Source organism: Caenorhabditis elegans, chromosome I (assembly GCF_000002985.6).
Source record: "Caenorhabditis elegans chromosome I".
Lineage (NCBI taxonomy): Eukaryota > Metazoa > Nematoda > Chromadorea > Rhabditida > Rhabditidae > Caenorhabditis > Caenorhabditis elegans.
This window is the reverse complement of record NC_003279.8, coordinates 3533320-3559853: the sequence shown is the minus strand read 5'-3', so window position 1 is coordinate 3559853 and position 26534 is coordinate 3533320. Positions and strand designations below refer to the sequence as shown.

Genomic DNA, 26534 nt, shown 5'->3' with positions numbered 1-26534 from the left:
TGAAAAAAAATCGATTTTTTTTTGATTCAGTTTTGAATTTATTCAGAGTATCCGAAAATGCCAGTCGCCATCATCACCGGAGCAAGTTCGGGAATCGGAAAAGGCACGGCTCTTCTGTTCGCGAAAAAAAAGTACCAACTCTCGCTGACCGGAAGAAATACGGATTCTTTGAAGGAAGTCGCAGCACTATGTATTTCAGAGGGTGCAATTTCGGCTGATGATGTGAGTTTTATATTTTAGGAACTGTGACGGAAAGTACAGTATTACGGGAACACAGAATTCTGAGATTGCGTATTGCGCAACATATTTGACGCGCAAAATATCTCGTAGCGAAAACTACAGTAATCCTTCAAATTACTACTGTAACTCTGGTGTCGTAAATCAACACAAGCGCTACAGTAGTCATTTAAAGAATTACTGTAGTTTTGATATTTTGCGCGTCAATTATGTTGTGCATTACGCATTCTCAGAATTTTGTGTTCTCATGATAGCAGTTATCACAAAAAAATTTCGATTTTTTTTCCTCGTTTGTAATTTTTGGAAACACCGTTTTTTTGTCGAAAAAACAAAAAAAATTATTTTTTTAATTAAAAAAAACCGCCGCCATGGTCTTGACACATACAAAAAAAAATATTAAAACTCATCGAATATCAAGAAGTATACTAAAAATCATTAAAAATTACAAACACTTGCAGGTACTGTAGCTATGAATTTTATTATGTCGTTTCGAGACCAAAAATCGCAAAATTTTGCAAAAAAAGGGGATTGAACGTTTTTAGGTGGAAAAAATAGCGACATCAATTAAAAAATCGATTTTCATTCCAGATTCTGATAACTGCAGTGGAGCTGAGCTCTGATGAGGCGCCCAAAGCAATTGTGGATGCAACTGTACAAAAATTCGGAAGAATTGACTCATTGGTGAGGATATTCAGTTCGAAACAATTTGAAACTATCGAGAGAAAAGTTTTTCGGAAATTTAGAGTTTATCCATTTATTATTTACAAAATTTTCAGAAACGCGTACATAGAGGATCACGGATTTATTCGGTTGGGTCTTGCCACGAAAAATGTTTTTGCGCGGTGAGACCCAACTAGATAATTGCGTGCGCCTTTAAGTTCGTATCCCAGGAACAATTGCGGAACTACAATAGGTTTTTTTTCAATTTTATGAAGTCAATACTATTCAAAATTTAAACTTGAAAAATAAAAAACTTCACTTTTCCAGGATCCATAGTTTTTTTTTCGAGAAATTTCCCATTCTACCCTTAAAATATTCTAAATTTCAGATCAATTCGGCCGGGATTCTGCGTGCCGGACCAGTTCTCGATTCTGGAATTGAAGTCTACGATGAGCTAATGAATGTGAATGTTCGTAGTTTGATCCGCCTGACACGTGCAGCTCTTCCACATATTATTACAACAAAAGGAACTGTTGTCAATGTCAGCAGTATTAATGGACCGTGCCCTGTATGATTTTTCTTTTGGAAATTAAAAAAAAATATATTTCGAATTCGCAATTTTCAGTTCGCTGGGGTCACATATTACTGTATGTCCAAATCGGCCGTAGATCAATTCACAAAATGTTTGGCTCTGGAAATGGCTCCGAATGGAGTTCGTGTTAATGCTGTTTGGTGAGATTTAAATATTTTCATATTAAGAGCCCAAAAATTGAGAATAATTAAAATAAATTTCAGCCCAGGAGTCATTGTAACCAACATTCATCGAGCATCTGGGCAGGATGAAGCTACATATGCGGCAGTAAGTCTATTCTAACGACACGCAAGAAGTAATGGGCGGAGTCGGAAGCGCAACTCCGCCGCACGATTCTATTTTAATTAAAATTTTAACTGTTTTTTTAAAATATTCACAGCAAGATCAAATAATTAAAGTAATTCTAAAGCAAGATTTCGATTATTCAACCTGACAAATTAAGATAAATTGATTGTTTGATTTTTAAAAATGCGGAAAAATAGACGAAAAACAGTGCGGCGGAGTTGCATTTTCAACTCCGCCCATTATTCCTTGCGCGCCCTTTTCTGTGGGTCAAATTCTACACAGCGACATTACGGGAACACGAAATGCTGAGAATGCGTACTGCACATCATATTTGACGCGCAAATTATCTCGTAGCGAAAACTACAGTAGTTCTTTGAATGACTACTGTACTCGGTAGTTTGGCTCCCTTGGCGCGCGACGAGGGTGCGACTGGCGCGCGGACGGGGCGCGACTAGACTACTGTCTCGCGATCTAGTCGCACAATTTTCGCGCGCCGAGCGCATTTCTTTCGCACACACTACGCGCCCGGTTCGATTTTTTTCTCGCTCCCGCCGATTTTCATATTAAAATTGAAATCTTAGATTAATAAGAATTGCGTTTATTACAACAACGAACAATGGAAAAATAAAATTAAAAAATTAACGGATTGAAGACAGCTTGGCTGCAGGTCAATTGAATCCTAGACGGCGAGAGACTGGTGTTGCAAACCAGCTAGAGCTACTATGGCAGCGCCGAATGTGATTTTGGAGAGAAGATTCGAGTCGTTGAGGTAGAAAACACGACGGAGATGTGGATAAACTGCCATCATGGCGAGCTGCTCGAAGATCGGTGAAGAGGATTGACCAATCTGAAATATTAAGACGGTGAAACCGCAGTTGAAGCTTATAAGCTTATAAGCTAGCCTACATTGCCCGTCGAGAACTTGATTGGTTTCGGGAGCTCAAATTGTCTACAGAATTCCTCCGGCGGCACTTCCCAACGCTGGTCAACTTCTTCCCGTTCAACTTTTGTGGCAATCATGACACACGGCGTTTTTGTTCTGTAAATATTGAAATTATTGGGAATTGGATCTTGAAAACCCACCTATAGAAATATTTCTGATAAACTGTGGCGCAGAACGCGAATGAATTCGAGACATCATAGAGGAAAGCGACGACGGCCGCCGACGTCTCGCCGGACCCCAGCGCATCTTGTGGTGAGAGAACATCAACTTCACGCAGAAGCAGGTACTTGCTCTCCTCTTTCACTCGGACACGATTGATAACGAATGGAGAATGACGACGTCCTATTTGTGCTACATCAGCCATTCCACGTCCTGCTAGGGATTGCATGAAGACTGTTTTTCCAGCGTCCTTGGCTCCGACTACCAGGCATTGGAAGACTTTTCGGTCGGTTCCATGGTTTTCTAGATCCTTCTTCCGTTCACGAGTCACTCTGATCGAGTCGAGTGTATTCCCAGCACGACCTGAAATTACAAAAACTGAATAAAATGAATTTTTAATGAAGATCTTTTTTTTCAAAATTTCCACCTGCCTGGAATTATATTTTTATTGAATTGTCATTTTTTCGTGCAAATTCGTGCAGTTTTAGGTCCGCTTCTCCTCCTTTATATAAAATTTAGTGAAAATCTCCAATTTCGCGGACTTTTACGTGCCGAAGTGATCGGAAATCAGTCAAAATTGGACGGACAATAACGGAAAAACGAGGGATAAGCAATCAAAAGCTGAAATAAAATGTATTTTATTTTTTATATTTTAACCGACATCTTTGGTAATAACTGGAACCGGGCATACTGAGAAGAGATTCTGAAGTTCACTCGGAGAAAGACATCCATCGTTGTCTCGATCGCAAATTTTGAAGACTCGAATCAGTGCTTTTCTGGCGCGATCTGTCAGTTGTTTGGTGTCTGCATCGTATAATGGCCTTGTTGGGTAGATCACAGCTTTCTGGGCGTAGTAGAAGATTTCTGAGACGTTTTTCATCGTGCGAGCCGAGCATTCAACGCAAGTTTCGACTTCGGTGTTTGCCTCCATTATGGGGAGAATCTTATCAGTATTATTTGCAGTCCCATCTGATTTGTTGCCTACCAAAATGACCGGAGTCTTATGGTACTCTCCGAAGGACTGGCGAATCAAGGGTAGCCACCTGAAAATTCAAAGTTATTGATTTTTTAACAGATAATTTCAATGAAAACGTACTTTGTTTGAATTCCATCAACAGTGGACTCGTCTGTAACCGAGTAGACGACACAAATGACATTCGCCTGGCGGATTTCCAACACAATCCAATTTTCATCTGAAAATTGATTGAATTATTTGATTTACATGTTTTTGGCAATTTATTTACCTTCTTCCTTAATCGATAAGTCCACGATACTCGTACAATTCCGAAAAGCTTGATTTTAGAGATACTTTTGTTATTGATGGAACAATCGGTGAAAATTTCACGGTCACCATATTTAACTTGAAGAAAAGCCCTGAAACTATACACTTTAGGCATGTTACTGTACAAAACAAAAAGAAAATAATATTTTTACAATGTTGGAAACAATTAAATAAAAATTATCGAAAATGTGCCAAAAAATTATAAACTGCAAGCGTAATAACGGATTGTCGTTCGTGTTGCGCGGACGGGGCGCGGAAGGGGTGCGGAAGGAGTGCGGAATGGGCGCGGATGGGGCGCGGTCAGAACGCGGACGGCGTGCAAAAACAGTTTCTCTTCGCGAACCTGTTACTTTCAGACAGCCTCATTGCCAAAACAGGTTGATATATATATCTTCACTTATATGTTATATATGTATGAATGATGTAGTTGATATATAATAATTGCCAATCTAGTCTCTTTCAGCTTTCAGTAATATGGTGCCACAATACTAAACGTATAAAATACAACAACGAGACATGTGATCCAGAAAATTAGTTTGAAGATGTTCACACAAACTACACATATATATTTTATATATTTCTATTGGAAAATATACCTGGCATTTAGGGGAAACTTTCTTAGGGATGTGTGCATCGTGCCTCCACAATGCCAATGCTGCGAGTTTCCTAATCTCAGATAAACGTGTTAGCTTCTATTTAGAAGGAATAGACCTATTTAGTAGAATCGGAAAACTAATTAGAGCTAAATAGAAGAACTAGTTCTAAATAGATCAGGGTTTGATCTAATTAGAACAGCGTAAAAATGGCAGATCTATTTAGACCTAAATAGAAGAGGGTAGATCTAAATAGAAGAGGACGACACCTAATTAGGTCAGGGATTTCGACCGTTAGTGTGCAAGCATAAAAGCGCGTCAGCAACGAGCGGTTTTGCCCAAAAGTGGATGTTAAATCTGAAAAATTGAAAAAAAAAATTTTTCAAATATTTATGAGATATTGTAGAAATCACTTACTTGGTTGTTTCTATACATTTTCTTGCCAAAATAGGTGTTTTCTATAAGTCAAACCGACATTCCTTGGGGCTCTGAACAACAAAACCTCCTGTCTTAAAACGAATGTATCCAATTCTAGAGGCGAGGTATCAAAAAGCCTTCAACTACAACCATGTTAAGTTCGAAGCAATAAACGTTTTCATAGTTGCAGGCATTGTCCAGAACTGAGATATTGTTGAGCATAGATCTAGCATATTTTGGTTGTCTTGGAGCTCACATCTCCGCAGCCACTAAAGATAACTAGAAAGTACCCACTAACAAAATGTTTTTCATATTGTTGCCAACAACTTTTCAATTGTCTACATTTTATTAATTCAAACACCAACAGAGTTTTAAGTCTTAGAAAGTAAGACGTCTATACGCTCAGTCAACTCTAATTTGGTTAATTGTTTAGCTAAAAATGCAATATGAATTCCCAAACTTGTAAGAACTACCAAAATTGTGTTTTCTATAAAGTTAAACACTTTTTGAAAAAATTCCAAAACAATTTTTTTTTCAATATTTTTTCAAACATAAGAGGGAAAATTTTAGAGCTGAAGTTTCAGATCATAAAGGAGGATCCTTGTGATCCTTTGGAGCTGAAGATTCAGATCATAAAGGAGGATCCTTGTGATCCTTTGGAGCTGAAGATTCAGATCATAAAGGAGGATCCTTGTGATCCTTTGGAGCTGAAGATTCAGATCATAAAGGAGGATCCTTGTGATCCTTTGGAGCTGAAGATTCAGATCATAAAGGAGGATCCTTGTGATCCTTTGGAGCTGAAGATTCAGATCATAAAGGAGGATCCTTGTGATCCTTTGGAGCTGAAGATTCAGATCATAAAGGAGGATCCTTGTGATCCTTTGGAGATGAAGATTCAGTTCATAAGGGGGGACCCTTTTGATATTTTGGAGTCTTATCAGTGTTTTTGGAATTTGAAAAAAACCGGAATTTTTTTGAGAATTTATTTTTTAAAAATTAAAATTTTTTTTTTTTAATTGTCTTTAAAATTTGCAAATACAGTGTGAAACTATCACTTTCCGTATAAAAATATTTGGAAGAAAGAAAAAACTAAATTTGAATGCGCGCGCAGAAGGTGTTCAACAGAGCGCGTTTGCTTTTCGAGCCTTTCGGGCGCATTAATTTGAAGTCTGTTAATAAATCCAAAAAAGTCGATGAACTACTTAATTAGCGCCGCAACTAGTTCTCACACGCGCGAGGTTGGCTAAACAGGTAACGTTTCAGATCGTGAAGCAGAAGGTCAAGGGTTCAACTCCGGGTGGTGGCAAGAAAATTTCTCCGAGAACGGTAGCAGGCTTAGAAGAGGTGTCTAGATTCCACAGGGTACTACCTGTGGAAAAAGTGAACGAACAGGGTCGGCAGGGGAGCTGAACGAGAATAGAAAATCTTTTTTTTTTCCGGAATCCAAAATCACATTTTCCAACAATTCACTTTTAAAAATTCCGAGTCTATATAGGAGGCGAAAACCGAGTCTAAATAGAAGCAAAACGCACTTATATTTAGAAAAGAGTAGAACTATTTAGAAGAAGAAGGTATTTCTAATTAGAAGAAGTAGACATATTTAGAAGAAAAATGCGCTTATATTTAGAAAAGAGTAGACCTATTTAGAACAAAAAGGTACTTCTAATTAGAAGAAGTAGACCTATTTAGTTAAAAAGCTCTGCTATTTAGATGAAAAAGCATTTCTAATTATGTCGTGTTAGGAGCTAGCGCCATTTCTAAATATATCTGCTTTTTTCTTCTAAATAGAAGCGAAAACGTTTATCTGAGATGGAGACATTCTCAAGACATCGCGATATACGTTGTGTAACGATCAAGTAGCAGAACCAGGACATGATGAATGGTGTTGAAACGACTTCCGACTAATTGTAATTCTTGATATATTTGAGGCCCCTTAACTTTATCTGCATAGGTAAAATGAACATATTTTATAACGTAACATCATTAGATAACAGTAGATTTTAATGCAATTTCCTTGTAAGATGAACCATATTGTTCTCTTCTAACCTCATATCAGAATTTAAATTGAAGTTTTGGTTTTTCAGTAACTAGCATGTCTGCAAAACGTTTACAATTAAAGTATAGAACGAACAAAATTCACTTTTGTTTGAAAATATGTCTCAAAGCAATAATATGTTCGCAAGAAATTGATTAATACATCTTATGTAGACACTTTGGCAGTTTCAGAATACTCTTTTCACAATCCGAGCGCGCCTGTTCCGCACTCCAGTCACGCCCTATCCTCGCGCCAGGCGCATTTCACCTCTTTTCGCGCGCCAGTCGCACCCCCTTCGCGCCCCAGGAGGAGCCAACTACCGAGTAGCTCTTGTGTCGAAAACCGAGCCCGTAAATCGACACTACAGTAGTAATTTAAATAATGACTATAGTTTTGCGCTATGAGATATTTTGCGCGTCAAATATGTTGCGCAGTACGCAGTCTCAGCAGTTTGTGTTGGCGTAATAATACTTTCAACGAAATTCCAGTTCCTCGAGAAAAGCAAGACGACCCACGCACTCGGCCGTCCTGGAACTACATCCGAAGTAGCTGAAGCTATCCTATTCCTGTCCTCTGAGAAGAGCTCATTCACTACTGGACAACTGTTGAAGGTTGATGGTGGTCGAGGAATTATGCATCCGAGATAAAGAATATATGATTTATTGTTTTGAAAATTGAGAATGAAGTAAATTTGTACCAAGCAGACAGACAGAGTATATCATGTATAATACTATTAGTACAATTAGGATTTTAGAATGCTTATATTTAATACCATGAAATGAATGTGTGAGGGGTTTCCGTTTAGAAGTCGTCGAACTTGATTCTGAAATAATATAAAAACTATTAAAAATTTTTTATTATATACACTTACATCTTATATTTCTGTCCCGGTTTCACCGAATCCAGAATATTGAAATATTGATCCGCTTCGTTTCGATTCATGATATGACTGATTATTGGGGTTTCATAATCTTCAGATGGATCTTCGGATGGAAACGCGGAAAAACTGAAAATTAAAAAAAATTTATTTTCTTTAATTTACGACGAACCTTTTGCGTTCAGAATAAGCATTCGGACTATTTTGTGACGGGCGTGGAGCTCGCTGTGGCGACAATCGCCTTGGAGCCGGAACCACAACAGATTCTTGTTGAACATTTGGAGCAACATCTCTTGATCTTGCACTGGGATGCTCTGGCTCACGAACAGATGATGAGCTGATGAAGTGATCGTCTGAAATTAAAAATAAAAAAAAAATTAATTTTCAAACTTTCAAAATTCAGAATTTTCGAGAAAAATTCTTACTGTAAGAATAAGGAACATCAAGCTGTTCATTGTAGTTTTCCTCATCAGAATCTTCTTCGAAATCCAGTGGTTCAGATGCGAATTCGTATTGATCATGATTAGATGGACCTTCTTGATGGACGTCATATTGTTCATCGGTATCTCTCTGCCTGGCGGCGTAGACTTCGGCGTCATTACGGGATATTGTTCTTGCCAAGATTCTGGAAAAATATCTATAGACGCTCATTTAATTTTCGAAATTTCTGGGAACTGCAGAGAATGTTTTGTTTTTTCTGTGAATTTTAATTTTACTATTTTTGAAAAAAAAAACGAAAAATCGAAAAAATTTCGTAGTTCGATTTTTTGATTTTCCCTCAAAAACATCGAAAAATGGAAAAACATAAATTTTTTCGATTTTTGAAAAATCGACTTCTGGTCATTTTGGTATTTTTTCTTCTTTTTAGAATAAAATTTTATGTTTTTTCTCATCAATTTAGACCAAATTAAATTTTTAAAAAATCATAATTTATGGTTAATTTTTCTGGATTTAAAAAAAAAAGGTTTTTCGGAAAAAATTTAAAATCGAAAATTTTCTTTTTCGAAAACATTTCTTCTTTTTAGAATAAATTTTTATGTTTTTTCTCATGATTTTTTTTTTAAAAATCGAAAATCAAAAAAATTTTGATTTTTCTATTTTTGAAAAAAAAAACGAAAAATCAAAAATTTCTGTTTTCGATTTCCAATTTTTCGATTTTCCCTCAAAAATATCGAAAAATCGGAAAAATAAAAAAACGAAAATTTTAGAAAAAACCGACTTTTGGTCATTATGGTTTTTTTTCTTATTTTTAGAATACATTTTTTGTATGTTTTTTTCTCACCAATTTAGACGAAATTAGATTCAAAAAAATCATCTTTTATGGTTAATTTTCAGATTTTTTCTCCGATTTTCCGGATAATCGAAAAATCGAAAATTTTCGATTTTTTTTGAAATCGAGATATCGAAAATTTTTAGTTTTTTCGATTTGTCAAAAATTAGCTTATAATTTTTGGTATTTTCTTCTTTTTAGAATAAATTTTTATGTTTTTTTCTGATCAATTTAAACTTTTTTATGGTTAATTTTCTGAACTTATTTTTTACATTTTTGTATTTTCGGATAATCGAAAAATCGAAAATTTTCGTTTTTCCGTACGTTTGAGGCAAACTTGTGTCACTCCCGTCTTGAATGCAAATCTCATGAACTGGCGGCGAAATCACGAATCCTTGAAGCCGGTTCCCCTTTATTACAGTGAAAAAATTGTCTCTGTAAAATGTGTTTTATCTTGAAAATCACTGCAAAAAATGTTACAATAGTCTTGCATTATGAGCCTTGACGCAATTGTATTTCGTAGGCGATGGTTTATTCTCATGAAAACTGCAGAATAGGTTCAATTCAGTTCTGGGAATGAGAAAATGATATTGAAATTGATTACAAATATCAACATCTCTCCAGACACGGGGGACATCCGTCGGCGCTTTTTCGAGTATTACACTTGTAAAATCCTGAATGCTCAGAATACTAGGAATGATGACTTCTTGGAAGAATGTGATGGCATTGATTCCAGTGTAAGTGGCCAGAGTCTTGATTCCATAATATACAAAATTGAATTGAGCTCGATCGCATAGAATCGGAGATTTCGGATGCTGTTTTAAAAGGTGTTGAAGCCACTCGAAAACTTCATATGGTTCACAGCCATCGGCGGGTCCATTGGGCGAAATTCCCAGTTCGTCGGCTGAAAATTTTAAGCTACTGACCATTTATAGCATTTTTTTGGCAATTTTTCGGCAACATTCGATAAGTTTCGACAACTTTCGACACTATTGCAAAATTTTGACAATTTTTGAGAAGTTTCAAACAACTTTCCACAACTTTTCGAAAATTGTAGAAACTTTCGCCAACTTTCGGCAATTTATGACAACTTTCGGGAAATTTTACAAAGTTTTGGCAACATTCCCCAATTTCTCTTCAATTTTCAGCAAAATTTATAAATTTTGGCAATTTTTGTAAAGTTTCGCCAATTTTCGACAACTATTGCAAAATTTTGGCATTTTTTGAGGAGTTTCAAACAACTTTCCAAAATTTCTGGAAACTCTAGCCAACTTCTGCAAAGGTTTTGACAAAATTCGGTAAGTTTCGCCAATTTTCATTAATACTTTCGCTATTTTTGCAAAGTTTTAGCACCATTGTCCCATTCTCCAATTTTTAAAACAATTTTCAGCAACTTTTATAAATTTTTGCGAACTTTTTGAAAATATTCGGCAATTTTTGACAACTTTCAGTAACTTTCGTCAACTATTGCAAAATTCTGGTAATTTTAGCCAAATTTCGGCAATTTTTGTGAAGTTTTGCCAATTTTCATTTAATTTTCGGCAACTTTTGCTTATTATCGGCAATTTTTGCAAAGTTTTTGGCACCATTCTTCAATTTTTAAAACAATCTTCTGCAACTTTTCGAATTTTTTGCTACCCATTGCTTTTCTAGACAATTCCTCGTGCCCAATGTCATCTGCATCTGGATAAAACCAAGCTGCATCGAATTTGACGAATCTCGATTCATTCTGAATGATTCCATTCTTAAGATTGAATGTTGTAACGGATATCTCTGCAGGATACGATGAAAGCTTATTGATTGATGGTTTGAAGGCGTAGGCAACCGGAAATACTGAAACAATCTGCATTGTGTAGTCCTCGCAAAGCAACGGATTTCCAGGATCATCAGAACGCTGAGCAATGTATGAAGTCATTATTCGTTTCGCCTTTTTGCGATTTGCAAGACAAAACGCGTCGAGATCTTCGGTGATGTGAAGAACGTGATTTATATCTCTTGGCAACGCTATAACACTTGGAGTTTGGCTCAGTGTCTCCAAATGTGCACGTCGGAGCTGTTGGAACTCATCTGGATTTCGGTGGCGCATCTCACGGTTTCTCTGTGCTCTCTGGTGCTTTGTTTTCTGAAAAAAAAAACATAGTTTTTCTTTAAAGGTGGACTACGCTCAGTGGGGAAATTGCTTTAAAACACGCCTATGGTCCCACAATAACCGAATATCATGATTAAAAAATTCAAAAAAATTTTCTAGATTTTATATGATTTTTTGAAAATTGGAAAAATCACAGTTTTCACCTAATTATTTTTGAATTTCCGCCAATTGGATTTTTTCGGTGGAGCGTGCTTGCATTATTTTTTTTTATTAATTTTATTTATTTTCGTTATTTGACTGATTTTCTTCATTTTCTATGTTTTTTCTTCGGAAAATGAAAGAAATAAACAAGAAAATGCGAAATGTTTGTTAAAAATTAACTGAAAATGCGTAAAACTGTGATATTCTGAGTTCTGACGACGAAGAGCCTGAAATTAGAATATTTGACAGATTTAGGAAGTTTCAGTTAATTTTTAGTGATCATTCTTAATTTTTCTTGTTTATTTCTTTCATTTTCCGAAGAAAAAACATAGAAAATGAAGAAAATCAGTGAAATAACGAGAATAAATAAAATTAATTAATGAAAATAATGCAAGCACGCTCCACCGAACAAATCCAATTGGCGGAAATTCAAAAATAATTAGGTGAAAACTGTGATTTTTCCAATTTTCAAAAAATCATATAAAATCTAGAACATTTTTTTGAATTTTTTTATCATGATATTCGGTCATTGTGGGACCATAGGCGTGTTTTAAAGCAATTTCCCCACAGGGTGTAGTAAAATTTTCAATAAAAACCTACAATTACAAGCCCCCGATTTCCGTTGTGCTCGGCAACTTCTCGCTCGAATTTTTGCTTCAAATCAGGGCACATTCCCTGAAATCCGACATATTAGGCTTGAAAATAATAATTTTTCTTTATTTTTTTTACGTGATAATATCTTGTCATAATATCCTTGTCTGCCTGATCATTCTGATTGTATCGGTGGCCTTGCTCGGTCAGAAATCTAAACATCAAAATATCAAAAATCACATTTTCGCAAAATATATTCAGAAATTTTCCTACTTTTTCTGTCCTATCTGGCGTAGGAATAGCATGTAGACACTTTTCTTGCCGTCGACATGTTTTGCAACTGAAATCGGATTTCCGTTCTGGCGCACCGCATCTCCGGAGGTGCCGGCATTATTGGCTCGAATGCCCTCTCTGAAGAGATTTTTTAAAATTAATTGGGACAATATTTAAGGCAAACCTCTGATAATCTCTAAAATTAGATCTGTGATTTGACATATTCATAAAAATCAATTTTAGACGCTGGCAAAAGTCCGCAAAAGTCCTTGAAAATGTGCGCACCACTTGCAAAAATGCCGTGCCAGGGTTGCAATTATCGACTCCGCCCACTATTTCTTTTCGAATATTGAACGTGTTTTTTTCGGATTTTCAACACTTTTTTCTTATTATTTTTCGAAATTTGTGTTTTTTGTGTTTTTTAAATCATTTTTCATATTTTCAGACATTTTAAAATGGAAGAAAACTCGGCAGACATCGAAAACAGGCCGGTGGCGGCATTTCGGCCGGCAGTGTCAGTGCCAATGCCAGTTCTTCCGCAAGATGGAGAGGTAAATACTTTAGATTCGTTCAAATTAATGAAACTTTAAAACAAATTTTATTTTCAGGTGTTCGTAGGACCTGGAGGTAAGAAAGACGCTCAAAAAATTGGCCTTGGTTTATCGAAATTGAGTTCAAAGCGGAAGGATGATATTCAGATGGCGAAAAAGTATGCGATGGACATTTCAATTAAGCAGATTCTTCTTCGTCAGCAGAAACAGCAACAGGAGAATGTTAGTTTTATTTTTAAAAAGTAGAAATTATCGTAATAATCAATAAAATTTCAGCAACAACGGCAGCAAATGTACTCACAAGCTTTATCGATTATGTCCAGAATCTATGTTGGCTCAATCTCATTTGAAATCCGCGAAGATATGCTTCGCAGGGCTTTTGACCCATTTGGACCCATTAAATCTATTAATATGAGCTGGGATCCAGCTACTGGGGTGAGTTTTTAAAAAAGTCTTATTTTATTTTAAAATTCCGAAAGAATTAAGCTAATTTTATCTAAGGTCCTTTATTTTACCAGAAGTTTCCGTGTCAGAGCAGCTGGAAATTATTTTTCATTCGATTTTCATCTTTTATTGCAGATTTTGATAGTTTATCTCAATTTCTATCCAATTTTTGGTCATTTTTTGTCATCTATTGGCTTTAAATTTACTTAAATGAACAACTTAAATAAAAATATGCAATAAAAAAAATGATAATCGAATAAAAATTAATTTCCAAAAGCTGTGACACTTTTTTTTCAAATATTTGATGTTTTAAACGGAAGTTTTATTACGAATTGAGCATATTTTTAGTCTTAAATTAATAAATATTTCATTTTCAGCACCACAAAACGTTCGCATTTGTTGAATACGAAGTCCCAGAAGCCGCACTTCTTGCTCAAGAATCGATGAATGGTCAGATGCTCGGTGGACGTAATCTTAAAGTTAATTCGATGATGTTCCAGGAGATGAGATTGCCACAAAATATGCCACAGGCTCAGCCGATTATTGATATGGTTCAGAAGGATGCGAAGAAATATTTCAGGTAAAATGAGAAATTACTAGTTTAATTATTTTATTTAAAGTCATTTAAAAAATTTGGTGCTTTAAATGACAGAAAAAAGTAGAGACCGAATATAACTGGTTAAAAAAGTTTCTAAATTTTTTATTATTTTTTCAATTTTCAAAAATCAAAGAAACGTCCGAATTAAATTTGAATTCCCGCGCAAAGTTATTTTCGATATTTTGGCGTTTTCGGGCTAAAAACATCGGTTTACTTGGTTTGTCAGTTTTTCAGATTTTTCAGACACTTATCCGTGAATAAAATTCGATTACCCGAAAGTGGCGGAAATTTCAAAATTTGCCTAAAAATCGACAATTTAATAGTTATTTATAATTTTTGTTTCGGAAAAGTATTTCAAAATTTGAAAAAAAAACACAATTTAAAGGTGGACCACGCTTTAAAACACGCCTATGGTCCCACAATAACCGAATATCATGATTAAAAAATTCAAAAAAATGTTCTAGATTTTATATGATTTTTTGAAAATTGGAAAAATCACAGTTTTCACCTATTTATTTCTGAATTTCCGCCAATTGGATTTGTTCGGTGGAGCGTGCTTGCATTATTTTTATTTATTAATTTTATTTATTTTCGTTATTTGACTGATTTTCTTCATTTTCTATGTTTTTTCCTCGGAAAATGGAAGAAATAAACAAGACAAATGCAAAATGCTTGTTAAAAAGTAATTGAAAATGAGTAAAACTGTGAAATATACTAATTTCAGGCTTGTTGTCGTCGGAACTCAAATTATCACAGTTTTACTCATTTTCAATTACTTTTTAACAATCATTTCGCATTTGTCTCGTTTTTTCTCCCATTTTCCGTGGAAAAAACATAGAAAATGAAGAAAATCAGTCAAATAACGAGAATAAATAAAATTAATTGATTAAAATATTGCAAGTGCCCTCCATCGGTCAAATCCAATTGGCGGTAATTCAAAATAATTAGAGGGGAAAACTGATTTTTCCAATTTTCAAAAAATCATATAAAATCTAGAACATTTTTTTGAATTTTTTAATCATGATATTCGGTCATTGTGACCCCATAGGCGTGTTTTAAAGCAATTTCCCCACTGAGCGTAGTCCACCTTTAATCGTATTATTTTTTAAAAATCCCCGCAAAATTTATTTTTTTTTTCAGAGTCTACGTGTCCTCAGTTCATCCGGATTTATCAGAGACCGACCTGAAAAGTGTATTCGAAGCGTTCGGAGAAATTGTAAAATGTCAGCTGGCTCGTGCTCCCACAGGACGGGGACATCGTGGATTTGGATACCTCGAATTCAATAATTTGACGTCGCAAAGTGAGGCTATCGCTGGAATGAATATGTTCGATTTGGGAGGACAATATTTGAGAGTAAGATTTTTTAAAAATTTCCTCCCCTTTGAATCTAGGAAAAAAAATTCTACCAGGCGTGGGCGCCAAACGATTTTTTTTTCGAAAATCGGCAAATTGCCGAAATCGAAAAATTCCGGCAAATCGGTGAATTGCTGGCATTGAAGTTTCCGGCAAATCAGCAAATTGGCGGAAGGAGATTTCCGGCAAATTGGCGAATTTCCGGGAAATCGGCAAATTGCCGAAATTGAACATTTCCGGCAAATTGCCAGAACTGGACATTTCTCTCAAATCAGCAAGTTGTCGAAATTCAAATTTCCGAAAAACTGGCAAATTGGCAAGTTGTCAAAATTGAAAGTTTCCGCGAATCGGCAATGTGCCGGAATTGAAATTTCCGGCAAATCTGTGAAGTGCCGAAAAAACGGCGATTTCCGAAATTGAATTTTCCGGCAATCCGGCAAGTTGCCGAAATTGAAATTTCCGACAAATCGGAAAATTGCCGGAATTGAAAATTTCCAAAAAATTGGTAAATTGCCCGAATTGAAAATTTCCGACAAACCGGCAAATTGCCGGAATTGAAAATTTCCGAAAAATCGGCAAATTGCCTGAATTAAGAATTTCACCACATTTGGGCTCTACCATCATCAACGTCACCCAAATCAGGTATCTCAACTCAAAAAATCTTATTTTCTTGCAGGTCGGCAAATGTGTAACTCCACCGGATGCTCTTACCTATCTTCAACCGGCATCCGTCAGTGCAATTCCAGCAAGTGTATCAGTTGCGTGTGCAGCAATTACCGCAAAAGTGATGGCTGCCGAAGCAGCAGCCGGTTCCTCACCGGTAGGTGCAACAAACCTGTTCTCTAATTCGCCGAGATAAAATATTATTTGATTTTTGTTTTTATTTTATTTATCTCTTCAATGTAATAATATTCTATCTGAAATAAACTGTTCGATTGGAGAAGTTTGTACGGATTTCAATTAATATAATTTTTTTTTTCTGAAAAAAAAATTAGTTTCAAAAACTGGCAAAATCTAGAAAAAAAACGTAAATCTTCAACAATGGACAATTAATTTCAGTTTTCTGTTATGATTTTTTTAAATCAAAATATACAAAATTTGATTTAAATTTTAAGAATTGCATATTTTTTGAAAAAAAATTTTTTTTTTTGATTTTTTTCTAAACTTTTGGAAAATTGAAAAATTCCTAAATTTTCTACTTTTTTGAAATTTAAAATTGCAGTAAAAATTGCAGTAAAAAGTGGCGAAAAAAAATTATTTTAAAAATTAATTTTGAAATTTTCCAGAAAACCCCGTCAGAAAGTGGTGGCTCACGAGCTGCAAGTCCTGCTCCAAGAGCTCAATCACCAGCAACTCCATCATCATCTCTTCCAACAGATATTGAGAATAAAGCAGTTATTAGTTCGCCGAAAAAGGAGCCGGTAAGTTTGGAAATTTTGGAAAAAAAGTTGAAATTAATTTTTAAAAAATTATTCGTCGTTTTATAATTTAAAACGAAATTTTTATTTGTAATTTTTTTTGTTTTAAATCAATATTTCAAATTAAAAAATTAAAAATAATTTTTTTTAATTAAAAATGAATTTTTTCAAATCACAATAAAATCGAAGAAAAACCAAATTTTATTCACTTTTTTTATAATGTGAAAGATGATTTATCGGATTTTCAAACGTTTTTTCCTGAAAAAAAATGAAAAAAATAGATTTTTCTATTTTTTCTATCAAAAAATTTAGAAATATTCTATACATTTTCAAAGTTTATATTCAGTTTAAATGATAAAATATTTATTTTTAGGCCAATTTTAGAATTTTTTCTATTTTTTAATAATTTTTTTATTTTGAAAAATTATATTTTTGGCAAAAAAAACTCACTAAAAAAACAACAAAAAAATCCTGAAGGAATCCAATTTTTTTCAGAAAAAAAAATTTCAGATTTTTTAATTTTTTTTTCTGGAAAAAAAATCAGGAAGGCAGAAATCCAATTCTTTTCAGAAAAAAACGAAAATATTCGATTAAATTTTTTTTTGAAAAACAAATCAAACCGGAAAAAAATTTCAGAAAAAATCTAATTTTTTCGAATAAAAAACGAAAATGTTCGATTAAAAAAATTATTTTTTTGAACCAAAAAACAAAAAAATTTCCGGAAGGAATCCAATTTTTCTCAGAAAAAACGAAATTGTTCCATTTTTTAAATTTTTTTGGAAATAAAAAATTCAGGAAGGAATCCATTTTTTTTTCAAAAAAAGAAACGAAAATTTCAGATTTTTTAATTTTTTTCTGGAGAAAAAAATCAGGAAGGCAGAAATCCAATTTTTCTTAGAAAAAGAAATGAACATTTTATATTTTTAATTTTTTTTTTGAAAAACAAAAAAAACCCGAAAAAAAAATTTCCAGGAAGAAATCGAAGTTCCACCACTACCACCATCTGCTCCAGATGTTGTAAAGGATGAGCCAATGGAAATCGAGGAAGAAGAGGAATATACAATTCCCGAAGAGAAGCCGAAGCCTGTAGCAATCGTTCCACCTCCAGGCCTTGCTATCCCAAGTCTGGTGGCTCCGCCGGGGCTCATTGCTCCCACTGAAATTGGAATAGTTGTTCCAAATCCATCATTTTTAGCTCAGCAACAACAGAAAATTGAAGAGAAAATCGAGGAAGAAGAAGAAGCTCGCACAGAAAGGGTGAAGCTCTCAACATCACAGAGAAAAAAGATGAAACGGGAAAAGCTGAATCAAATGACGTTTGAGGAGAAGATGGCTCAAGTTTTAGGCCAACAAAAGGCAGTTCAAAATCAAAGAATGGCGGATCCAGTGACATTTGGAGCTTTAGATGATACTGTAGCATGGAAGGATCCATCAAATGAAGATCAAACTTCAGAAGATGGGAAGATGTTGGCTATTATGGGACCAGGAAGAGGTGGAGATAATGTTGCAAGTATGGCTCTTGCATTGATGGATGGTGGAAGTTCTCTGATGCTTGCTAATAATGCAAAGGCAAAAGAAGCAGCTGCAGCGTTGGCGCTGGAACCGAAGAAGAAGAAGAAAGTTAAGGAAGGGAAGAAGATTCAGCCCAAGGTGATGATTGTTAAGATTTTTTAAAGATATTTGATCATTTTTCACAGAAAATCAAAAAAAAAATCGAATTTTTAATGCCTTTTTTTTGAAAAAATTTTTTTTTTCGAAATTCTAATTTCAATAAATTTTTAAAAAATTTATAGTGAATTAAAAAAAATTTAAATTTAAAATATTTAAAAAATAGTAGAAATATCAAATATCGAACACATTTTCAACAATAAACACTGAAAAATTATGATTTTCCGGCAAAAAATCTTATTATCCATGCGCGCAACTTTTTGCGATTTTTGCGCCGAAAATTAAATACGGTGCCAGGTCTCGACACGACATATTTTTGTTGAATGCGAGAGATTACTGTAATTTCAAGTTTTGGCGATTTTTTTTATTATGGGCTCTTATTAAAATTCTGAGAATGCGCACTGCGCAACATATTTGACGCGCAAAATATCTCGAAGCGAAAACTACAGTAACAGAATTAAAGAATTACTGTAGTTTTCGCTACGAGATATTATGCGCGTCAAATATGTTGTGCAATACGCATTCTCAAAAATGTTATTATGAAAAATAGATTAACATTCTAAAAATTGAAATTACAGTAATCTTCAAAGGCGCGCGACTTCTCGCATTCGATAAAAATTTGTCGTTTCGAGACCCAGGACAAAAATTTTTTGAGGAAAATATATGATTTTCGCCTAAAAAATCTTATTTTCTCCAAATTTCCTTTATTTTTGATTTTTTGCATTTGCCAAAATAAAACGAAAAAATATATTACGGGAACACTAAATCCTGAGAATGCGTATTTTACAACATATTTGACGCGCAAAATATCTCGTAGCGAAAACTACAGTAATTCTTCAAATAGGTACTGTAGCGCTTGTGTCGATATACGGAAAAGATTTTCGAAAAAACATTTTTTTTTCGAATTTTGACAGCGATTTTCAATTTTGCTTAGCTTTTTCGAATTGTAAATTAACTGATCGCAATTTAATCGCTGCCAAAGTTCGAAACGAAAATATTTTCGAAAATCGAGTTCCCGCCCGTAAATCGACACAAGCGCTACAGTAATCATTTAAAGAATTACTGTAGTTTTCGCTACGAGATATTTTGCGCGTCAAATATGTTGCGCTGTACGCATTCTCAGAGTTTGGCGTCCCCACAATAGAAATAATTGGTGAAAAACGAAATTCTATGAATTCAACAAAAAATTACTTTTAAAATATTCAAATTTCCAGCTCAACACGGCTCAAGCTTTAGCTGCCGCCGCAAAAGCCGGTGAAATGTCGGATGCTTTGAAGAATGAGGTTATGAATAGTGAAGATGCTTCCCTTGCCTCACAGGAAGGTCTCGAAATTCGTGGAAACGATGCTCGTCATCTTTTAATGACAAAACTGATGAGAACTAATCGATCAAATGTGATTGTTCTTCGAAATATGGTGACTCCACAGGATATCGATGAATTCCTTGAGGGCGAGATTCGTGAAGAATGTGGAAAATATGGAAATGTCATTGATGTGGTAATCGCGAATTTTGCATCCAGCGGACTTGTCAAGATTTTTGTGAAATACTCGGATTCGATGCAGGTGGATCGGGCAAAAGCGGCACTGGATGGACGATTTTTTGGTGGAAATACTGTCAAAGCGGAGGCATATGATCAGATTTTATTTGATCATGCCGATTATACTGGATAATTAATTTAATTTATTGTTTTTTTTTTTTTGGTTTTTTCCATTTGTATTCTCGAATTCCTCCATGTTTTTAATTCTATGAATCTCATACGTTTCATTTTGTCTTTGGTTTTTGTACAATTTAATATTACTCAGACGCGAAATTTTGCGATTTTCCCCCGGTGTCTGGTCTCGACACGAAACATTTTTTGATAAATGCAAAAATGTGTGCGCCTTAAAAGAGTACTGTAATTTTGAGCTGCCAAATTTTCATAGATTTTTCGATGTTTACATATTTATTCATTTATTTAAAAAAAACTCAAATTTTAACAAATCGAGGAAATAAATTATGAAAAATGCCGAATTTTCGCAATTTTTCAAATTTAGATTTTTTTTTCAATAAATAATTGTATTTTTTGCGAAATTTTCATAGATTTTTCGAAAAAAAACTATATTTATTTATTGAAAAACTTAACAAATCGTGAGAAAAATTCAGAAAAAATTTATTTTTTCAATATATAAATTTCTTTTAATCGAAAAATCGATAAAAGTTCCGTAGCAACAAAAGTTTGAAGTTACAGTACTCTCTAAAGGCGCACACCTATTCACATTTAACAAAAAATTGTCGTGTCAAGACCAGCTACCGTAGTTTTGGCGCCGAAATCGCGGAATTTTGCGTCCGAATGAAAGCAAAAAAAACACACACACACACAAAAACCAGTGAAAACTTTGCAAGTTTGCAAAAAAAAATTAGGGATAAATATGAGAATCAGTGACGAGATGAGGTGAAACGCTGTGATGAGAGACTTTCACAGTTGATCTCATCAAAATACTTGAACAATCGATCGAACGTCGGACGGCGCCGCGGATCCAGGTGGACACAAATTTTGAACGCATCCTCGTACACGTAATCCGGAACCAGTTCAGGACGTGGCAGCACATATCCACGTGACAGATGTTCAAGTGTTCCCTCGTAATCCCATCCTCGATATGGTGTTTTTCCAAGAGTTCCAATCTCCCAGAGAAGAATTCCGTACGACCAGACGTCGGTTTTTGTGCTAAAAAATTGAGAAAATTTTATGAAATTGATTTGCAAGCGCGCTCCAGCGGCGTATTAGGGTCTCGTTAGGTGTTGGCGGGAAAATCATGAATTTAAATGTTTCCTTTTTGCATTTTTTCCACCATTTTCAGACATTTTAGGGTTTTGGAACTTTTTCTGTTGTTCCCGCCAATACCTAACGAGACCCGGGCTACTGTACTTGTTAAATCAATAAAATCAGCATACCATTTCAAAGGGAGATAATGGTGATCATGAGTATGGGTCTTAACGCGAAAATATTTATTGACAAACCATTTCGAAATTGCGCCTTTAAAATAACAACTGACAGATTTTATGATTGTTTTCAAAAAAAGAAAAGCGCGATTTTTGCGCTAGAAATACGGTACCAGGTCTCGACACGACAAACTTTTGCTAATTGCAAAAAGGTGCGCGCCTTTAAAGATTACTGTAGTTTCAAACTTTTGTTGCTGCGGAGTTTTCAAATTTGCATCGATTTTACATAGTTTTTCTCACGATTTGTTGAAATCTGAGCTTTTTTTCAAAATATCATAAAATAAAGAAATGTTCATCGAAAACTATTTAAAAAAATGATAAAAATTTTGCAACGACGAAAGTTTGAAATTGCAGTAATCTTTAAAGGCGCACAGTTGTTTACTATTCACAAGAAATTTGCCGTGTCAAGACCAGTCACCGGATTTTTCGGCGCAAGAATATCTCATCTGGATAATACTACATGTTTAAGGAAAGAAAATTACGTTGTTGGGTCCTAAAACGAGCGAAACTTTTCGGCTACCGTAACCGAGGGTACGGTAAATTTCAACTGCAACTTGCTCTCGATATTTGACATTTAATTTGAACAATTCTTTAAAAAAAATGAAGAAATCGAAAGAAAACCCGCTGAGGTACGGTAGGTGAAAAGTTTGGTTCGTGTCAGGACCCAATTTGGCGACGAATTTCGGCGCGGATAGGTAATATAAATTTAAAAAATATTTCTCGCAAATACAGCATCGAAAATATCCTATTTTTAAATATAATTTTCAAATGGGAACCATTTTCGAGAAAAACTTGCAAAAACCAGGGACCGTGGCAGTACATCACATTTTACGCGCAAATTTTCAATAATAATTAGACAACTTACTTGAAAATCTGTTCATCAAAACACTCAGGCGCCATCCATTTCCACGGCAACATATTATCAGTTTTCATCACATAATTCTCATCTCCAACGTCTGTTTTTCGTGCCAAACCAAAATCCGCAACTTTCACAAGAGGCACTCCATTTGACGAAACTGTTCCAACAAGAACATTTCTTGCGGCCAAATCTCGATGAACAATCTTATTTGCCGATAGGTAATCCATACCGGAAGCCACCTGAAATTATACACAAATTTGCGCGTCAAATATGATGTTTTCCATACCTGCGCAGAGATACTCGCTCCAATCAAAACATTCTTTCTTCCGGTCTCTTCACTCATCAGGGGAATTGGTGGAAGAGTTTTTGTGAGCTTTTGTAGCCACGCTAATAAGGATCCGTTGGTCATAAATTCGGTGATAATTAGGTATGGTTTGTCGGTGTCACAGACTGCGAGTAGATGGATGACATTTTGATGAGAAAGTTTTGTCAGCGTTTTTGCTTCTCTGGAATTTTAGATTTCTGCGTCAAATATGGTGTATTATGGAGACGTGAAAAATTAGTCTTTTAAAGTTGATGTGCACGCTCCAACGCCAAATAAGGGTCTTGTTAGATATTGGCGGTAAAAAATTCAAACGCTTTAAATTATTATTTCGCAAATTTCATTCTTGTTTTTTTAAATTGATATTTTATATCAAAATTAGAGAAAACGTTTTTTCGACATAAAAATCATGAAAACAGTGGAAAAACATTAAAAAAAAACTACAAAAAATCTTTAATTGGAGCGCGATTGCACTTCATTTTCAAAAGTCGAATTTTTCGTATCCTTATAATATTCCAACTCACTCTAAAAACTGCGTATTTGCCAATTGTTCAGAGTGATCTGGTTTCAACGACTTCACAGCAACATCCACTCCCTTCCACTTCGCAAGGTACACCTAGAAATTATTTCAAACTTGCGCGTCAATCATGGTGTATCGAGAACTCACTTCTCCGAATTGTCCTCTTCCAATTTCTTTGACTCTTCTCACTTCACTTCTGTTGACATGAATCTTCTTCATTGCCATGTACTCGGTTTGCTCGGGCAGTGGTGGAGCAGCTTTTGTGAGCTTTGTGCAGATTTGAATTTCTCCAGGTACTTTTTCGCCTGGAAATTTGAATTGCAGTTCACTGATTTAAAAACAAAGTTTGATTGCCAGCAATTTTGCAAATAAATCTTGAAAATTTTGACTGCTTTCACTGATCTCTTAATGTATTAAAAATGCCGAAAACTTAAAAAACGTCAAATAAAGGGGTGTGGCCAGAAAACTTACAACTATAATGGTTTACCAATTGATGAAGTGATCCGAAATGAATAACCGCCGGTCTATGATTATCTCTAATTTCAAAGCCTTCTTGATTCGGTCGTCGGTAGATGATATAAGCTTGTGGTGACTCGTTATCTGAAAATTAATATTTCATCTGGCCGGGGACTTGCTGCGTGGCCGTGAAAATGGAAAACTCGGCCATGACCGAATGTTCTCTTCTGCGGCCCCCAACGACTCACGAGAACTTCTGACAACTAGCACAAATGTGTCGGTTTTCGAATTTTCCCGAATCAAAAAAGATCCGATTGGTAGTTGCGGTTGCATGACCCTCTGTTCTGCCAGAATTGATGATATATTTCCAGCGAACCATGGCTCTCGGTATTCGGCATAGACCACATGGGATTTTGGGACAAAACCTTTGAATTGTCGGGACTTACTTGCCACGTACCACCATTCTCTGGAAAAAAAATTTGGGTGAAAGTGAGGGATGGCCTAGAAAAATCGGTAAATCTCGGCCAGAGAGAGAGAGAGAGGTTTTTTGTGTGAAATTTTGAAAATTGCGCGTAGGATATGATGCATAGCGGTCGAACCGAACTGTTTTTTTTTAATTTTGAAAAAGTTGCGTTTGGTGTATTGAAGTCGACGAAACACATCGTATTTTACGCGCAATTTTTTTTTAATTTAAAAACTTGCGCGTAAGATATGGTGTATAACAGTTTTCATTTGAAATTCAAAAAACCTACCGGTTGCTCTGCTCAATAAGATAGAGTACATCTCCCTCCTCGACACTCATTTCTTTCGGAGTCTGTGCCAAGAAGCGGTTCTCCACAATGAGCATTTTCTCTTCAGGTTCTGAAAAAATTGTAATTGCGCGTCAAACATGGTGCATCATATAAGTTTACCTGAATGTGAGCACTTTGCTGAGCCATGATGTGAATGTGTTTTTGAAACTGGTCGAGGAGAAAATGAAGCTCCATTTGGAACACTTTTTGTAGAAGTTGCTGATGGATGCCGCGAAATGTTACCTGAAAATTAGTATTTTATTTTTATCTAGCTTTACGCCTACGTTGTGCCTACACGCCTTTTCAGGCCTAGGTAGGCAGGCGCACAGGCCTGAAGACGTATATACCTACCAAGGTAATATAATAGGTGGATGCACTCAGGCTGCCTCGAAGGCAGATAGGCAGGCATTTTTCATTAACTGTAACTTACCGGAATGATGTGGAATTGGCGGAGGTACCAAATTGGATTCTGATCTTCTTGGCGGAATCGGAGGACGAGGATCCGTACTGGAAACTGATTGTGTAGACGGACGAAGTGGTGGAGGTTTGGCTGGTACAGCGACTGATGGTGTGGATTCTGGCATCACAGGTCGTACTGAAAAAGTGTATAATATATTTAAAAATCATTTATATCTTGAACCTTCTTGAATGACGCGCCTGCCTTATGCCTACCTCCCTACCGCATCTTCAGAACCAATCGAAAAATCACAATTAGGCATATTCCTGATAAGAAATTTTTTGAGAAAAAGCAGAAACTACACGGGAATGTGATCAGTGCCAGTACAACGCGAAGAACTAGAAATGACGTGTCCGAGCAAATAAAAAATTCGTTTTCCGTTATGATAGAATGATCAAAAAGGTTAACGAGAACTGGAGAAAATGAATTTTTGAGCAATTTATTATTGAACATTTTTCTTAAATTTTTATATTATTAAAGTACTGTTTTACTGAAAAATCATTATGGAGTGAAAAGAGAAATTTACAAAATCAAAAAATATTAGCCTCGGCTACGGTAGTTGAAAAGTTTTGTTCGTGCCAGGACCCGAGGCAAATAAAAATAATTGGTGAGGAAAAATTGTTCAATAACTTTATGTGTATTTTTCTTTATTAAGAATAAAAAGCTGTTTCAAGAATTGCTAAAACGGTAAAATTTTTCAAAACATATTGAACCAACATACCATTTTGAAAAATTACCAAAAATAAAAGGAGTTTTCCAACTAATTGAATCGATTATATAGGAGTTAATAATAAAAATCAATAAAATTATAAACTCACATGCAAGTTCCTGGCTTGAAAACGAACCATCATCCAACAACACAGCCGATCGATATTCCCTATTATTATTTCGTTCATCTTTTTTATTCTTCTTTTCGTGATGTGAATGCTTGTGACCCATATCGATCAATCGAGAAGAAACTGACTGACTTTCCCAAAAAAAAAGAGAGAGAGAGAGAGAGCACACTCTGAAACTCCTCTCTCTCTTTCCATTTACACACACACACACTGTTTTCTGACCATATTTAACATAGGAAGAAGGCAGATAAGCTTCAGCGTGTGTGGCTGGTGCATGTTGACCGTCATTTAATTTTAGAGTTACTCATCACTTCGGATGATTATTCTATGCGATGACGTAGGAGATTGCGTGCTTTTGGCAGACTTTTGAAATCGTATGACTATTTGAAACAGTATTATTTCTTTAAATTGAAATACAAAAATTTTGTTCTGCTTATTTTACAAATATTATGAAAATTGGATTTTAAAATTGCTTTATTTTTTTGAAAACTAGAATTGGACTGAAATTTTTTTTAAATCAGAGTTTTCATAACTTGAAAAATTAACAATTTCAGTGAATTAACCACGAAAACTGCGTTTGGAACGTGCTAGATTATCTGAAAAATCGGAAATATTTCTAAGAAATTCAGTACGAAAATTTTAAAAGTCTGGATAAAATTATTTTTTCTTTAAAAAAAAACGATACGGACCGGTTTTTTAAAAGTTCCACCAAAAGTTGGTTATCTACTATGCTGGCTCAAATAATTAACTGGACAATACACTTAGCTCGATGTTGAG

At 35.1% G+C, this 26534-nt stretch overlaps 4 protein-coding genes, 1 non-coding gene and 1 pseudogene across 9 annotated transcripts; 2 read left to right on the top strand and 4 right to left on the bottom strand.

Moving 5' to 3' along the window:
* The first annotated feature begins 46 nt into the window (after positions 1-46).
* Positions 47-7905, top strand: Y47G6A.21 (DeHydrogenases, Short chain). The gene is made up of 6 exons (NM_001026593.5): positions 47-222; positions 826-918; positions 1286-1465; positions 1523-1629; positions 1693-1756; positions 7692-7905. The coding sequence occupies exons 1-6, from the start codon at positions 58-60 to the stop codon at positions 7848-7850; spliced, it is 768 nt and encodes a 255-aa protein (NP_001021764.1). The 5' UTR covers positions 47-57; the 3' UTR covers positions 7851-7905.
* On the bottom strand, positions 2452-4273 carry miro-3 (annotated as a pseudogene). The gene is made up of 7 exons: positions 4121-4273; positions 3973-4069; positions 3568-3919; positions 3308-3497; positions 2858-3239; positions 2681-2813; positions 2452-2621 (listed from the first exon to the last, which is right to left on the bottom strand). Coding segments are annotated over exons 1-7 (1477 nt in total).
* On the bottom strand, positions 6247-6298 carry Y47G6A.34. Its single transcript, NR_050042.1, has one exon. It is a non-coding gene; the product is annotated as an Unclassified non-coding RNA Y47G6A.34 (non-coding RNA).
* rde-10 (RNA interference defective protein 10) lies at positions 7849-12783 on the bottom strand. The gene is made up of 11 exons (NM_058777.7): positions 12689-12783; positions 12505-12642; positions 12370-12445; positions 12241-12315; positions 10989-11472; positions 9831-10254; positions 9675-9785; positions 8506-8705; positions 8253-8433; positions 8075-8209; positions 7849-8026 (listed from the first exon to the last, which is right to left on the bottom strand). The coding sequence occupies exons 1-11, from the start codon at positions 12724-12726 to the stop codon at positions 8005-8007; spliced, it is 1884 nt and encodes a 627-aa protein (NP_491178.1). The 5' UTR covers positions 12727-12783; the 3' UTR covers positions 7849-8004.
* Positions 12784-12943: 160 nt separating this feature from the next.
* rnp-6 (Poly(U)-binding-splicing factor rnp-6) lies at positions 12944-20301 on the top strand (the record flags this gene model as incomplete). 3 transcript variants are annotated; one of them, NM_058775.8, is made up of 9 exons in its annotated part: positions 12944-13055; positions 13113-13277; positions 13332-13490; positions 13877-14079; positions 15238-15451; positions 16128-16271; positions 16738-16872; positions 17842-18519; positions 19752-20301. In NM_058775.8, the coding sequence occupies 9 exons, from the start codon at positions 12960-12962 to the stop codon at positions 20205-20207; spliced, it is 2250 nt and encodes a 749-aa protein (NP_491176.1). The 3 variants fall into 3 exon arrangements, with proteins under 3 accessions (NP_491176.1, NP_001360094.1, NP_740829.1); NM_170843.5 differs by lacking the exons at positions 16738-16872; positions 17842-18519; positions 19752-20301 and adding an exon at positions 16046-16079 and having other exon boundaries at positions 12960-13055; positions 16128-16297; NM_001373813.2 differs by lacking the exons at positions 16738-16872; positions 17842-18519; positions 19752-20301 and having other exon boundaries at positions 12950-13055; positions 16128-16391.
* Positions 20274-25969, bottom strand: Y47G6A.5 (Tyrosine-protein kinase; the record flags this gene model as incomplete). 2 transcript variants are annotated; one of them, NM_058774.5, is made up of 11 exons in its annotated part: positions 25740-25969; positions 24895-25059; positions 24585-24707; positions 24426-24534; positions 23922-24139; positions 23689-23817; positions 23365-23522; positions 23222-23313; positions 22662-22881; positions 22382-22614; positions 20274-21241 (listed from the first exon to the last, which is right to left on the bottom strand). In NM_058774.5, exons 1-11 carry the CDS (start codon positions 25858-25860, stop codon positions 20953-20955), a joined length of 1857 nt encoding a protein of 618 aa, NP_491175.2. In that variant the 5' UTR covers positions 25861-25969. The 2 variants fall into 2 exon arrangements, with proteins under 2 accessions (NP_491175.2, NP_871806.1); NM_182006.5 differs by lacking the exon at positions 25740-25969 and adding an exon at positions 25105-25153 and having other exon boundaries at positions 20953-21241.
* Between the last annotated feature and the right edge of the window lie 565 nt (positions 25970-26534).

What these genes read in the sequence shown, in the direction of transcription:
- Y47G6A.21 (NM_001026593.5), top strand. Translation starts at nt 58, where the DNA reads ATGCCAGTCGCCATCATCACCGGAGCAAGTTCGGGAATCGGAAAAGGC. An exon ending in GTGCAATTTCGGCTGATGAT is followed by an intron (nt 223 to 825) that starts GTGAGTTTTATA and finishes TTTTCATTCCAG; the next exon opens with ATTCTGATAACTGCAGTGGA. An exon ending in TCGGAAGAATTGACTCATTG is followed by an intron (nt 919 to 1,285) that starts GTGAGGATATTC and finishes TCTAAATTTCAG; the next exon opens with ATCAATTCGGCCGGGATTCT.
- rde-10 (NM_058777.7), bottom strand. Translation starts at nt 12,726, where the DNA reads ATGTCAAATCACAGATCTAATTTTAGAGATTATCAGAG. An exon ending in CGCCAGATAGGACAGAAAAA is followed by an intron (nt 12,446 to 12,504) that starts GTAGGAAAATTT and finishes TTTGATGTTTAG; the next exon opens with ATTTCTGACCGAGCAAGGCC. An exon ending in ATTGTCTAGAAAAGCAATGG is followed by an intron (nt 10,255 to 10,988) that starts GTAGCAAAAAAT and finishes TAAAATTTTCAG; the next exon opens with CCGACGAACTGGGAATTTCG.